General features: G+C 63.7%; 1 protein-coding gene and 6 non-coding genes across 7 annotated transcripts; 4 read left to right on the top strand and 3 right to left on the bottom strand.

Moving 5' to 3' along the window:
* Positions 1–455: 455 nt before the first annotated feature.
* TRNAL-CAG (transfer RNA leucine (anticodon CAG)) lies at positions 456–538 on the bottom strand. The gene has a single exon. It is a non-coding gene; the product is annotated as a tRNA-Leu (tRNA).
* A 324-nt stretch (positions 539–862) lies between these two features.
* On the top strand, positions 863–936 carry TRNAN-GUU (transfer RNA asparagine (anticodon GUU)). Its single transcript has one exon. It is a non-coding gene; the product is annotated as a tRNA-Asn (tRNA).
* A 1,767-nt stretch (positions 937–2,703) lies between these two features.
* Positions 2,704–2,786, bottom strand: TRNAL-CAG (transfer RNA leucine (anticodon CAG)). Its single transcript has one exon. It is a non-coding gene; the product is annotated as a tRNA-Leu (tRNA).
* A 336-nt stretch (positions 2,787–3,122) lies between these two features.
* Positions 3,123–3,196, top strand: TRNAN-GUU (transfer RNA asparagine (anticodon GUU)). Its single transcript has one exon. It is a non-coding gene; the product is annotated as a tRNA-Asn (tRNA).
* A 1,767-nt stretch (positions 3,197–4,963) lies between these two features.
* On the bottom strand, positions 4,964–5,046 carry TRNAL-CAG (transfer RNA leucine (anticodon CAG)). The gene has a single exon. It is a non-coding gene; the product is annotated as a tRNA-Leu (tRNA).
* Positions 5,047–5,382: 336 nt separating this feature from the next.
* Positions 5,383–5,456, top strand: TRNAN-GUU (transfer RNA asparagine (anticodon GUU)). Its single transcript has one exon. It is a non-coding gene; the product is annotated as a tRNA-Asn (tRNA).
* A 3,856-nt stretch (positions 5,457–9,312) lies between these two features.
* On the top strand, positions 9,313–13,856 carry LOC149852982 (E3 ubiquitin-protein ligase TRIM11-like). Its single transcript, XM_090029197.1, has 5 exons — positions 9,313–9,486; positions 9,882–10,103; positions 10,355–10,377; positions 11,239–11,348; positions 13,034–13,856. Exons 1-5 carry the CDS (start codon positions 9,328–9,330, stop codon positions 13,573–13,575), a joined length of 1,056 nt encoding a protein of 351 aa, XP_089885323.1. The 5' UTR covers positions 9,313–9,327; the 3' UTR covers positions 13,576–13,856.
* Positions 13,857–13,903: the final 47 nt, after the last annotated feature.

The raw sequence follows: 13,903 nt of genomic DNA, 5'->3' as shown, positions 1-13,903 counted from the left end.
CCGCTCCCTTCCCGCTCACCTGCCACCTCGTCCCCTGCCAGCGCGGGGCTACGCCACCCTGTCCCAACTCTCGGGACTAGCACACCCCGTGACGGGCTGGCAGCCACGGCAAGTAGTGGCATGGACGGGCCCCACCCGCTGCTGCGTGCCGGAGGAAGAGGCCTGGCGCGGGCTGCCGGCCCAAAGGCACCGAGGGAGGGCCTGCGCGGCTCCAGACGCTGCCGCTGATCAGCCCGGCGCGGCGCCAGAAAGAAGCCCTGGTCCCGGGGACCGCGCCCACCTGCAGCCCATGGCCGGCAGGCAAGGGGGAGGCGGGGCTGGCACCTGCCCCACCACCTGTGGGCCGTGGACAAGCTGGCAGCCGATTGGGAGAAGCTGCTGAGTGCTGCTCAGCTGCAAGAGCAAGAGCGAGAGCTGGGCAGGGGGGCAGCTTTGCAGGGAAAAGGGGAGGCTGCTGTCAGGAGCGGGACTCGAACCCGCGCCTCCAGAGGAGACTGCGACCTGAACGCAGCGCCTTTGACCGCTCGGCCATCCTGACGGGAAGCCCGGCCGGCGCCCCTGGCCGCCAGCACGCTGCTCCCGCAGCCCGCCTGCCGGACCCGAGCGCTGCCTTCCCTTCGTCTCCCAGGGCGAGGGTGGGCCCCAGCAGCGATGAGCTCTCCTGAGGAAGCCAGGAGGCCCACCGCCCTTTGGGGCTTCCTGGAGGGGAATTCCCTCTCCCAGGGGCGACCCCGCCGCCTCGCCCTCGCCCTCGCCGGGGTTAGAGCACGCGGTGCCCCGGGGCATCTGCTTGGCGCCAGAGCATGGTGGCGGGACGGTTGGCGGAGGGAGAAGGCGCCGAGGGGCGCGGGAGGCCTGCGCCGTCTCTGTGGCGCAATGGGTCAGCGCGTTCGGCTGTTAACCGGGCGGTTGGTGGTTCGAGCCCACCCAGGGACGTGGCCTGGCCTGGCGGTACCCGTGTGTGGCGAGGCGGGCCGCGTGCGCTTTGCTGGTCCCTGCGCCTGGCCAGTCTCGTGCTCCTTTTACCGCCCTCAAGTCGACCCTCCCACGATTCTGACCCTTAACGTCTTGGGGTCCCCAAGCAAGCAGCGCCCCGCCCCGCCCCGCGGTGATCCCGGCCTGAAGAGCCGCCTCTCCAAACGGCCTGCTCTTGTGCCCCAAGGCTTTTTTCCAGAGCCCACGTTTGGAAGTGGGAGCGCAAGGGTCTCCCCGAGATCTCTTGGCGGCCAGACGCTCAAGACTCATCGGCCGCTGTGCTGCAGGATGTCCCTTGCCCTCTTTGGGAAAGCTGGGCCCTTTCTCCTTTCCTTCCAGATGCCTGGCCTGCGGGCCTTCCACACGCCTTCGCCGAAGCCTTTGTGTCCGGACTGGGCACCCGCCAGGCCTCCAAGGTCTTGGAGATCTGGGGCTCGGGGAAGAGAAGGAAGGCCCCAGGCCTTTCCGGGACCCAGAAGGGACTTCTACGTTGCCACGTGACGTTCATAGCCGAGGGCCCCAGCGGCTTCTGACGTGACACTGAGTCGCAAGCCGGGTGGCTTCTCACAGCAGCCAGCATGTCCCTCCGAAGGTGCCTGCTGGCCGCTCCACGTGCCTTGGAAAGACACGGCCCGGCCTTCTGCTGGGGCCTAGGCGACGGTGCTTGGCTGCCAACGTTTTGGCCTGCTGGCTCTCGCCCCCCACAAACGTCCCTTCTCCCTCGTCTGCCCTGCCTCGCCCGCCACCTCCCACCGCCTCCCGTCACGCGCCGTCTTCTTCCCATGGCTTGGCTGCTTCCCCTCGTCTCTCATCACCTTGAGCCGCTGGACCTGGACCCCGGCCTTTGCAGGCGTGCACTCCTGCAGGGACAGGGCCCAGTGCTCTCGGGCTCCGATGCAAGTGCCTGGTGCCTTAAGAGCAGTTCTCCTTGAAGCACGGCTTGCGCCAGGCACGCCTGCTCCTTACAAGGACCCGTTGCAGGGAGGCAGGATTGTCCAGCGCTCCACAAAGAGCTCCGGTGTCAGCAAGTGCTTCTTGGGGATCGTCTTCTTCGAGCGTGTAAGAGCAGTGGCACGAGGCAGGATTCTGGAAGAGAGCGGGGGGGGCGCTGTGTCTCTGCTTCCGGGCGCCGTGGGGGGAATTGCGGGGGGGCGGGGCGGGGCGGGCCAGCCGGGCATTCCTCCGCCTGACCTGGAAGCGGGCCTCCACCAGAGGGGCAAGGAAGAGCTGTGGGCGCCCAGCCCACCAGGGCCATCAGAGGAGGCCGGCCGGACCGCTCCCTTCCCGCTCACCTGCCACCTCGTCCCCTGCCAGCGCGGGGCTACGCCACCCTGTCCCAACTCTCGGGACTAGCACACCCCGTGACGGGCTGGCAGCCACGGCAAGTAGTGGCATGGACGGGCCCCACCCGCTGCTGCGTGCCGGAGGAAGAGGCCTGGCGCGGGCTGCCGGCCCAAAGGCACCGAGGGAGGGCCTGCGCGGCTCCAGACGCTGCCGCTGATCAGCCCGGCGCGGCGCCAGAAAGAAGCCCTGGTCCCGGGGACCGCGCCCACCTGCAGCCCATGGCCGGCAGGCAAGGGGGAGGCGGGGCTGGCACCTGCCCCACCACCTGTGGGCCGTGGACAAGCTGGCAGCCGATTGGGAGAAGCTGCTGAGTGCTGCTCAGCTGCAAGAGCAAGAGCGAGAGCTGGGCAGGGGGGCAGCTTTGCAGGGAAAAGGGGAGGCTGCTGTCAGGAGCGGGACTCGAACCCGCGCCTCCAGAGGAGACTGCGACCTGAACGCAGCGCCTTTGACCGCTCGGCCATCCTGACGGGAAGCCCGGCCGGCGCCCCTGGCCGCCAGCACGCTGCTCCCGCAGCCCGCCTGCCGGACCCGAGCGCTGCCTTCCCTTCGTCTCCCAGGGCGAGGGTGGGCCCCAGCAGCGATGAGCTCTCCTGAGGAAGCCAGGAGGCCCACCGCCCTTTGGGGCTTCCTGGAGGGGAATTCCCTCTCCCAGGGGCGACCCCGCCGCCTCGCCCTCGCCCTCGCCCTCGCCCTCGCCGGGGTTAGAGCACGCGGTGCCCCGGGGCATCTGCTTGGCGCCAGAGCATGGTGGCGGGACGGTTGGCGGAGGGAGAAGGCGCCGAGGGGCGCGGGAGGCCTGCGCCGTCTCTGTGGCACAATGGGTCAGCGCGTTCGGCTGTTAACCGGGCGGTTGGTGGTTCGAGCCCACCCAGGGACGTGGCCTGGCCTGGCGGTACCCGTGTGTGGCGAGGCGGGCCGCGTGCGCTTTGCTGGTCCCTGCGCCTGGCCAGTCTCGTGCTCCTTTTACCGCCCTCAAGTCGACCCTCCCACGATTCTGACCCTTAACGTCTTGGGGTCCCCAAGCAAGCAGCGCCCCGCCCCGCCCCGCGGTGATCCCGGCCTGAAGAGCCGCCTCTCCAAACGGCCTGCTCTTGTGCCCCAAGGCTTTTTTCCAGAGCCCACGTTTGGAAGTGGGAGCGCAAGGGTCTCCCCGAGATCTCTTGGCGGCCAGACGCTCAAGACTCATCGGCCGCTGTGCTGCAGGATGTCCCTTGCCCTCTTTGGGAAAGCTGGGCCCTTTCTCCTTTCCTTCCAGATGCCTGGCCTGCGGGCCTTCCACACGCCTTCGCCGAAGCCTTTGTGTCCGGACTGGGCACCCGCCAGGCCTCCAAGGTCTTGGAGATCTGGGGCTCGGGGAAGAGAAGGAAGGCCCCAGGCCTTTCCGGGACCCAGAAGGGACTTCTACGTTGCCACGTGACGTTCATAGCCGAGGGCCCCAGCGGCTTCTGACGTGACACTGAGTCGCAAGCCGGGTGGCTTCTCACAGCAGCCAGCATGTCCCTCCGAAGGTGCCTGCTGGCCGCTCCACGTGCCTTGGAAAGACACGGCCCGGCCTTCTGCTGGGGCCTAGGCGACGGTGCTTGGCTGCCAACGTTTTGGCCTGCTGGCTCTCGCCCCCCACAAACGTCCCTTCTCCCTCGTCTGCCCTGCCTCGCCCGCCACCTCCCACCGCCTCCCGTCACGCGCCGTCTTCTTCCCATGGCTTGGCTGCTTCCCCTCGTCTCTCATCACCTTGAGCCGCTGGACCTGGACCCCGGCCTTTGCAGGCGTGCACTCCTGCAGGGACAGGGCCCAGTGCTCTCGGGCTCCGATGCAAGTGCCTGGTGCCTTAAGAGCAGTTCTCCTTGAAGCACGGCTTGCGCCAGGCACGCCTGCTCCTTACAAGGACCCGTTGCAGGGAGGCAGGATTGTCCAGCGCTCCACAAAGAGCTCCGGTGTCAGCAAGTGCTTCTTGGGGATCGTCTTCTTCGAGCGTGTAAGAGCAGTGGCACGAGGCAGGATTCTGGAAGAGAGCGGGGGGGGCGCTGTGTCTCTGCTTCCGGGCGCCGTGGGGGGAATTGCGGGGGGGCGGGGCGGGGCGGGCCAGCCGGGCATTCCTCCGCCTGACCTGGAAGCGGGCCTCCACCAGAGGGGCAAGGAAGAGCTGTGGGCGCCCAGCCCACCAGGGCCATCAGAGGAGGCCGGCCGGACCGCTCCCTTCCCGCTCACCTGCCACCTCGTCCCCTGCCAGCGCGGGGCTACGCCACCCTGTCCCAACTCTCGGGACTAGCACACCCCGTGACGGGCTGGCAGCCACGGCAAGTAGTGGCATGGACGGGCCCCACCCGCTGCTGCGTGCCGGAGGAAGAGGCCTGGCGCGGGCTGCCGGCCCAAAGGCACCGAGGGAGGGCCTGCGCGGCTCCAGACGCTGCCGCTGATCAGCCCGGCGCGGCGCCAGAAAGAAGCCCTGGTCCCGGGGACCGCGCCCACCTGCAGCCCATGGCCGGCAGGCAAGGGGGAGGCGGGGCTGGCACCTGCCCCACCACCTGTGGGCCGTGGACAAGCTGGCAGCCGATTGGGAGAAGCTGCTGAGTGCTGCTCAGCTGCAAGAGCAAGAGCGAGAGCTGGGCAGGGGGGCAGCTTTGCAGGGAAAAGGGGAGGCTGCTGTCAGGAGCGGGACTCGAACCCGCGCCTCCAGAGGAGACTGCGACCTGAACGCAGCGCCTTTGACCGCTCGGCCATCCTGACGGGAAGCCCGGCCGGCGCCCCTGGCCGCCAGCACGCTGCTCCCGCAGCCCGCCTGCCGGACCCGAGCGCTGCCTTCCCTTCGTCTCCCAGGGCGAGGGTGGGCCCCAGCAGCGATGAGCTCTCCTGAGGAAGCCAGGAGGCCCACCGCCCTTTGGGGCTTCCTGGAGGGGAATTCCCTCTCCCAGGGGCGACCCCGCCGCCTCGCCCTCGCCCTCGCCCTCGCCCTCGCCGGGGTTAGAGCACGCGGTGCCCCGGGGCATCTGCTTGGCGCCAGAGCATGGTGGCGGGACGGTTGGCGGAGGGAGAAGGCGCCGAGGGGCGCGGGCGGCCTGCGCCGTCTCTGTGGCACAATGGGTCAGCGCGTTCGGCTGTTAACCGGGCGGTTGGTGGTTCGAGCCCACCCAGGGACGTGGCCTGGCCTGGCGGTACCCGTGTGTGGCGAGGCGGGCCGCGTGCGCTTTGCTGGTCCCTGCGCCTGGCCAGTCTCGTGCTCCTTTTACCGCCCTCAAGTCGACCCTCCCACGATTCTGACCCTTAACGTCTTGGGGTCCCCAAGCAAGCAGCGCCCCGCCCCGCCCCGCGGTGATCCCGGCCTGAAGAGCCGCCTCTCCAAACGGCCTGCTCTTGTGCCCCAAGGCTTTTTTCCAGAGCCCACGTTTGGAAGTGGGAGCGCAAGGGTCTCCCCGAGATCTCTTGGCGGCCAGACGCTCAAGACTCATCGGCCGCTGTGCTGCAGGATGTCCCTTGCCCTCTTTGGGAAAGCTGGGCCCTTTCTCCTTTCCTTCCAGATGCCTGGCCTGCGGGCCTTCCACACGCCTTCGCCGAAGCCTTTGTGTCCGGACTGGGCACCCGCCAGGCCTCCAAGGTCTTGGAGATCTGGGGCTCGGGGAAGAGAAGGAAGGCCCCAGGCCTTTCCGGGACCCAGAAGGGACTTCTACGTTGCCACGTGACGTTCATAGCCGAGGGCCCCAGCGGCTTCTGACGTGACACTGAGTCGCAAGCCGGGTGGCTTCTCACAGCAGCCAGCATGTCCCTCCGAAGGTGCCTGCTGGCCGCTCCACGTGCCTTGGAAAGACACGGCCCGGCCTTCTGCTGGGGCCTAGGCGACGGTGCTTGGCTGCCAACGTTTTGGCCTGCTGGCTCTCGCCCCCCACAAACGTCCCTTCTCCCTCGTCTGCCCTGCCTCGCCCGCCACCTCCCACCGCCTCCCGTCACGCGCCGTCTTCTTCCCATGGCTTGGCTGCTTCCCCTCGTCTCTCATCACCTTGAGCCGCTGGACCTGGACCCCGGCCTTTGCAGGCGTGCACTCCTGCAGGGACAGGGCCCAGTGCTCTCGGGCTCCGATGCAAGTGCCTGGTGCCTTAAGAGCAGTTCTCCTTGAAGCACGGCTTGCGCCAGGCACGCCTGCTCCTTACAAGGACCCGTTGCAGGGAGGCAGGATTGTCCAGCGCTTCTCTTCTTCTCTTTGTGAAAGCTGGGTCATTTCTGCTTTCATTTCTTTTGAAAACTATGTGGTACACTTAACCAATAAAAAGTCCAGCAATGTAAAAATTCCACTCACATTTTTCTACCACGTGGCTCCACAATTCCAGAAACAGGCCATAAGATTGGTCCTCTGCCCAGTTCCCATCTCCGGCAGTGGGATTTGTTTCCAGGTATCAAAGGAACTTCCCACCTGTTCTTTCCTCTGGCAGCCTGCAACGGAAAACCCACAGCTTCCCACTTTTCTCTTTTAAAGAAAAATCCATTTTTAAAGTTTGCTCACAGCCCTTTCGTATATTCTTGCAACCCACTTTCTCCCATCAGTTGAGAAATGCTCGGTTAGGCAAGATTTGTATGGGATGGTTTTGACTGGGATGACCCTACCTCAGGCAGGGCCTGCACTAGATGACCTCTGGGAATCCCTTCCACCCCATCTTTCCATGAGTCATAGATTTCATAGATGTCATAGAGATCAAGGCTGGAAGGGACCTCGGGAGATCATCGAGTCCAGGCCCCTGCCCAAAGGGCAGGAAGTCAGCTGGAGTCATAGGATCCCAGCAAGATAAGCATCCAATTTGCTCTTGAAGGTGTTCAATGTAGGCACTTGAACCACCTCCGCTGGCAGGCTGTTCCAGACCTTGGGGGCTTGGACAGTAAAGAAATTCTTCCTTGTGTCCAGCCTGAAACGGTCTTGCAGGAGTTTGTGACCGTTCGACCTCGTCATCCCCTGGGGCGCTCCGATGATCAGACGTTCCCCCAGATCCTGGTGCTCACCCTTGATAAACTTATAGGTGGCCACCAGATCACCCCTGAGCCTGCGCTTTTCCAGGCTAAAGAGCCCCATGGCTCTCAGCCTGTCGCCGTAAGGTCTGTTTCCCTGACCTCTGATCATGCGCGTGGCTCTCCTCTGGACTCTCTTGAGCTTCTCCACGTCCTTTTTGAATTGTGGAGCCCAGAACTGGGCGCAGTACTCCAGCTGCGGCCTCACCAAGGCCGAGTACAAGGGGAGAATGACGTCCCGGGATTTGCTTGAGAAGCATCTATGGATGCAAGCCAGCCGTTTGGTCGCTTTAGTAGCTGCAGCATCGCATTGCAGGTTCATGTTCATCTTGTGGTCAACGATGACCCCCAAGTCTCTTTCTTCCATAGTGCTAGGCAGCGTAGCACTGCCGAGCCTATAAGGATGCTGCAGGTTTTTCCTCCCAAGGTGGAGAACCTTCCATTTTTCGGTGTTAAACACCATCAGGTTCTCGTCTGCCTGTTTGCTGAGCTTGTCCAGGTCAGCCTGGATCACCCGCCTGTCTTCTGGCGTGGATGCTTTGCCCGAGAGTTTGGTGTCATCGGCGAACTTGGCCAGTCCACTCCTGACTCCAATGGCCACATCGTTAATGAAGATGTTGAACAGTATGGGTCCCAGGACAGAGCCTTGAGGGACCCCACTGGTCACAGGGCACCACGATGAGTGACTGCCATCAATTAGAAGCCTCTGGGTCTGACCACGGAGCCAATTTCCCAACCAGCGGATTATGGTGGAGCCAAGGCCACAACTGGGCAGTTTGGCCAAGAGGTGATCATGGGATACCAGATCAAAGGCTTTTTCGAAGTCAAGATATATGACATCAATCTCTTCTCCCTTGTCCAGGTGATAGGTCACCCGGTCGTAGAAGGAAATCAGATTGGTCAAACAAACCCGTGCTGGCTATCCCTTAGAAGTCCTTCACTCTTGCCTTCATTTGGCCCAGGCAGGAGGGTTGGGGAAGAAAGGAGGACTCGTTGCACTGGAGAGGGGCAAACAGGAGATGTACTTGTATTTTGCAGCCTCCTGAACTCCCAGGCCCCGAAACAAGAGAAGGGCCCTGGCCATCGGGTCCTCTGGGGTCTCAGGCTGCAGGCTTCAGACACCGACTGACAGACCACACTGATGGGGCAGCCTGCGGGTCAAGCAGGGTGGGAGGGGAGAAGAGAGATTTCTTGTTTCTTGTATCCAGATGTGTGAGGCAGCCAAGAGATGTGGTTGGGATTGTGGCAGGAGCTTTGCTTGTGCACCGGAGTGGGGGCTGGAGCTCCCATTTTTGGGGTGTTGTTCGGGGAAGCCTGTCTGTGGGTAGGTTGGTTATTGTGAGCCACTCTGAGCTTTTCAAGAAGGGTGGGATGGAAGTCTGACAATTAATAAATGGATGACCAGGCAGTCATGGAGGCTGATGAGCAATCAATAAAGATGCATTTAAGGGAGAAGCAGTAGGTTGGGACAGTGAAATAACAGCCTGGTTGTTAAAGCCGCTGTGTTGGGCTCAGACACGTGCGAACAGCTGCTTCTTTGGACAGCACTAATTGGGGGCTGGGACCCGGAGGACTCTCCTGGCTGAGTTTGAGGGCCTGGCAAGCGGGTGCAGGGCCTTCGCTGGCACTTGTCCCAGTGACAACAGCTCTTGTCTTTACACAGCAGGAAGCCCAGACTTGAAGCTCATTCCTCTCCCTGGCCCGGACCTCCAAACCCGTTTTCTCGCGTGCCACCCAGGGAGCGGGCCTGGGCACCGGGGAGGCTGGGCAATCCGCGGCCAGGCTGGGCGGTGACTGGGGCATCAGCTCACGGCCGGCGGCGTGGACGCTCGCGCACGGCGGGGGTCCCAGCTGGGCCTCGGCCAGCGCTTGGGGCCCCATCCCCAAGGCGGGAGGGCCGCAGAGGGGCGGGGGCACAGTCCGAAGCCCGCTGTGGGGCCACGACGAGAGGCGGCCTGCTCTCTGCCCTGCCCAGCCTGGGGAGCGCCGGCGCTGCCCCGGAAGCTGAAGCGCGGGGCCATGGCGACGGCGGCGCGGGGGGGGCGCGCGGCCGTGTGCGCGGCGTGCGGGGGGGGGCCCCCGGCCGGGCGCCGGAGCCGCCTGCGGCGCCTGCGGGAGCGGAGAGAGGGGCTGCGGAGCCTGCGCCGCACCTGGGAGCGGGAGAGTGAAAGGCTCCTGGTGGGTGTAAATCAGGAGCGACAGCGCTTGGGGCGAGTGTCCCACCGGGGTGGGGAGAGCAGCGTCTGGCCCCCCTTGGCGGCGGGGGAGGTCTCCGCGGGGCCGGCCGAGCCCCTCGCACGGGCTGGCTCCTCCACCTCGGGGGAGTCAGGGCAGCGCCTTGCTCTCGGGGCCCTGGGCCGTGGGGTCCTGCTGCCCCTGCAGGGCGGGGCTGAGAGAGAGCGCCCCTTGGCCTGGCAGGGCTGCGTCCCCCAGCGGGGCCCCGGGCTGGACCCTGGCGTGCAGCCTGGAAAAGGCTCGGAGCCTCTCCCGACTGTCCGGCCCACCCGACAGGGGCACCTCTGTTCCCCGCGGCCCGGCCCTGCCCTCCCATTGCCTCTCCCTGCCCACCCCAGAGGCAGACGGAGCTGGAGAGGCAGCTGGTGGTGTCCGAGTGCGAGGAGCTGTGCCAGCTCCTGGCTGAGCAGAAGCACCTCTTGCTCACCCGGCTGGGAGAGCTGACCGCCGAGATTGTGAGGAGGAGGGAGGAAAATGCCACCCGCCTGTGCGAAGAGACTGCCCGCCTCAGCGCCCTGATCACGGAGCTGGAGGAGAAGTGCCGTCAGCTGGGGCCCGAGGTGAGACGGTATCCAGCGGTGCCCTGCATAGAGATGTGACGCTCTCTGAGGCACAGGGAGCTCCTGGGCTGATGCAGAGCAGAGGCCAGAGCCCCGGGGTGCTTCTGCTTCTGCCCTAGTCTCAGGACCCAGTGCTGGGGGCATCCATCTCTGCAGGGCAACACGGGTAAGAGGGGTCTGCTTCCCGTAGCACAAGGAAGGGCTGGGCTGGGCTGTGACGCTGTCTCCATTCTGTTTCTTGTCCCCTCCAGGGTGTCGGAGGTGCTGTGACCGGGTACGTTTGGGCTTCATCTCACCCCTCTTGTCCCACGGGCCAAGGCGAGGTGGCAGCCTCAGCCCCCTGTGCAGCAGTCTCTGCTCTGGATCCGGCCTCCTCCATCCCTGCGGCCTGGATGCTGCTGCTGCCAGCCTGTGACCTGCACTGCCTGGGGCTTGATTTTGATTTGGCCTCTGCAATGTCTGAAGTCTGTCCTGTCTGAGGGGCTCAGGAGCTTGTGGGGAGGGAACCGAGTGTCTCAGCCCAAGGCCCAGGGGAACAGTGTCTGTGGGCAGAGACCTCGCCAGGGACCAGGCCCCTTGGAGGCTGGAAATAACCTTTGCGAGCAGCTGGGCCTGGAGAATAGGCCCCCCAGTTCCAGAAGCAGCCCCCCCGTCCTAGAGGGGCCTGTGATCAGACCACGTGTCAGAGGGACTCAGGCTGCCAGTGCTTGGCTGGCACTTCCTGTGCAGACGGAGCGGAAACATCTCCAAGCCCTGCATCGTGCAACTCTCTGGACAAAAGCCCTGGGACAGTCTTTGTTAAACGAGAACCCAGTTCCTTCCCAGTACGGCTTTTCCCACTGACACTGGCACAAGCCATACAGGGAATACTGCCACTTTGCAGGTGTGAGCTGGGGCTGCGCAAGAAGGGATCGCGGGTTGAGCCCTGCTGGACTAGCTCAACTTGAAACCTTCCGGGTACAAGCATCGCCTGCCGGTGCCCAGAGGGGAGCCAGCAGCCTGCACCCACTGGCCAGCCGGGCAGAACCTCTTCCCCATGGCCCCAGCTCCCATTCATCTCCCCATGTGGCCTTGAGGATGTGGGAAGTTCTGGCTGTGAACTGAGAGGAATAAAACTGCCCACATGTTCCTGCAGGAGCGAGGAGGTGACACCTCTGCATCCAGCCCCCGAGTTTCCTGAGCAGAAGAGGATCCAGTATGTCTGTGGAGAGAAGCAGCTGCAAGAGGCTCAGACGGGATTCCTGGGTAAGGGGCACTTCCAGGGCCTCTCTTCCATGGTATGAGGGTAACGGCAGGGGAAGTGGGAGTGGGTTGTGTAGGGGAAGCTGTGGAAGTGGGTTATCAGAGCCCTCGTGTTCATGTTGGCAGAAGACGAGAGCTCAGCTCGGGGGTCTGTGCCCCAGCCCAGAGTGACCCAGATCCTGGGAAAGCCCTTGGCACCCCCGCTCCCCCAGGCTGCACAGGGTGGACACCATGGGGATGAATGAAGCTGAGCACATCGTTTGTCATTTCAAATCTGGGTAGTTCTGCTGTGTCCTGCTCAGGCCCTGGGCACCTTAGCACAGGCCTGGTGCTCTCGGCAGCCCGTGCGGTGCAGACGTGTGCTGTTTCACTCTCTTGGATTTGCTACTTGAGGCTCAGATCCTGCCGCTGGGAGACGGCACCGTGGAGCCGGAGGCCCCAGTCTGAATGGACGCGCACAGGGAGGGAGCCAGGGGTTCACTTCCCAAGGGCATTTGTGTGGGTGCACAAATCCCAGCCCTGAAGCATTCCCAGTAACAGCTCGCAGCAGGAAACTAGGGACGGCTGAAGTGAACAAAGTCAGCGAGCCATGGCAGGGAGGGTTTCTGTGGATTGTGTTCTGAGGGGAAAGGGCCTTTTGAAGCTGTAGTGTAACAGGTGTTACCACAGATGGAGTCAGGACTGGCTCCTCAGTACCCTGGACCTCCAAGGAGGATGTCTGATTGACCCCCGCTGAGTCCAGACTGGGGTGTGAGATTGAGGGATCCCTCAACACTGCCCCAGTTCTGCCTCTGGCTGGCTGTGGAGGGCAAAGGTGGCGACAGGCACAGGCGTTCCCTGGGGTCCTGGGCCAGACTCTAGGAGCAGTGCACATGCGGGGGATGCCCAAGTGCAGCTGGAGCAGGTCTGCAGCTCCCAGCCTCTGCAGGAGAAATCGCTGTGGGTGGGCGAGTCAGCCTGGAGCCGAGTCTCCATTTTCAGCTTGGTTGTCAGGATGGGAGCAGGGGCCAGTCTCCTCCCAGGGGAAACGTCAGAGCAGGTCAAGAAAAGACAGGAAGATATTTTTCACACTGATGCTCTAAACAGACCCTTCCTGCCCACCCCCCCACCCCCATACACTTGTCCTCTCCTTCCTGCCCTTGTCCAAGTGCTGTCACATTTCCTGGGGGCCTGATATGCTCGTGCCCTGCCCATGTGGTTGCTCCTTTCTCCCAAGCCACAGCCCCTCCAGCCCTGCCTGCGCCCCAACCCACAGTCCCCTACCCCCACAACCCTGCTCATCCTGTCCTTAGTTCTGCTTTTCAATGCTCCCCACTGCCCTTTCCCCTTCCCTGCCTCACCCAGTGAACCCAGCCCGATTCCTGGTCCTGCCCTGGGCTGGGCTCTGTGAGCGAGGAGCTGGCTGTGGGGCTGCCCTGGCTGCAGTTCTGTGCCCACAGGGCTGGGGACATGGAGGGTCCCAGCTGGGGCAGAGCAGCCCAGCCTGGGGCGGGGAGAGGCAGGGCACCAGCCTGCTGTCAGCAGCAAACCAAGTAAACCAGTCCTCAGGGCACAGAGGTCCCCGGACCTTCCCCCTGTTCTCATCCCCGCCCCCCCTTTCTCTCCGGGCAGACTGCTCCCCTGCTGTCTCCCAGCCTATCTAATCGTAGTCATCTTTTGTGGACCCTGATCTGTGACTCTCTCCACAGTGGACGTGACTCTGGACCCAGACACAGCAAATCCCAACCTTGTCCTGTCAGAGGATCGGAAATGTGTGCGACATGGAGACACCCGACAGGATCTGCCCGACAACCCTGAGAGATTTGATCCTTGTGTCTTTGTCCTGGGCTCTCAGGGGTTCACAGGCGGGAGGCACTACTGGGAGGTGGAGGTGGGAGACAAAACAGACTGGGCTCTGGGGGTGTGCAGGGAGTCTGTGCGGAAGAAGGGGCAAGTCACATTTACACCTGGCAATGGGTACTGGACCGTGTGGCTGTGGGACGGCACTTACAAGGCCCTCACCTCCCCAACGGCCCCTCTCCCTGTGCGTGTGCAGCCCAAGCAGGTGGGGGTTTTCCTGGACTATGAGGCAGGTGAGGTCACATTTTACAACGTGACCGACAGGTCCCATCTCTTCACTTTCACTGACGCCTTCTCCGGGACCCTGCGCCCTTTGTTCTGTCCTGGTGTCAATGCTGGAGGCACCAATGCAGCTCCCCTGACCCTGTGTTCAGTCCCAACCCAGCCCTGAGGGAATCCCCGTCGCTGCCATGGCACGTGTGGCAGACTGTCCCCTCCCAGTGCCACCCAGCTGCCAGCGCCTCGGGGGCCCCTGAGGTGGGAGTGGGGCAGGGGCTGGGGTGTCCCAGTCTTCTGGTCCCTGTGCCTCGGGGATCATCTCCCAGTTCTCGCACTCGCAGCACCACTCACTGGCAGGGGCTCTCCAAATTCTAACGTTTCACTTGCACGTCACCAGGGATCTGGGTTTTCCATTCCCCGTGGAAAAAGAGAGTAAAACGTGGATTTCCCCCATTACCAGACTAAAATGTGGATTTCTCATTTCTGCAAAATCCATGGGT

This window comes from Crocodylus siamensis, chromosome 15 (assembly GCF_052110815.1).
Source record: "Crocodylus siamensis isolate JL-2025a chromosome 15, ASM5211081v1, whole genome shotgun sequence".
Taxonomy (NCBI): domain Eukaryota; kingdom Metazoa; phylum Chordata; order Crocodylia; family Crocodylidae; genus Crocodylus; species Crocodylus siamensis.
The sequence above is the reverse complement of the archived record's forward strand: the minus strand, read 5'-3'. Positions and strand labels throughout refer to the sequence as shown.

Bases quoted from the DNA above. Each gene is read 5' to 3' on its own strand.
- LOC149852982 (XM_090029197.1), top strand. From the start codon at position 9,328: ATGGCGACGGCGGCGCGGGGGGGGCGCGCGGCCGTGTGCGCGGCGTGC. The intron at 10,104-10,354 runs GTGAGACGGTAT...TGTCCCCTCCAG, and splicing joins GCCGTCAGCTGGGGCCCGAG to GGTGTCGGAGGTGCTGTGAC. The intron at 11,349-13,033 runs GTAAGGGGCACT...CTCTCTCCACAG, and splicing joins GGCTCAGACGGGATTCCTGG to TGGACGTGACTCTGGACCCA.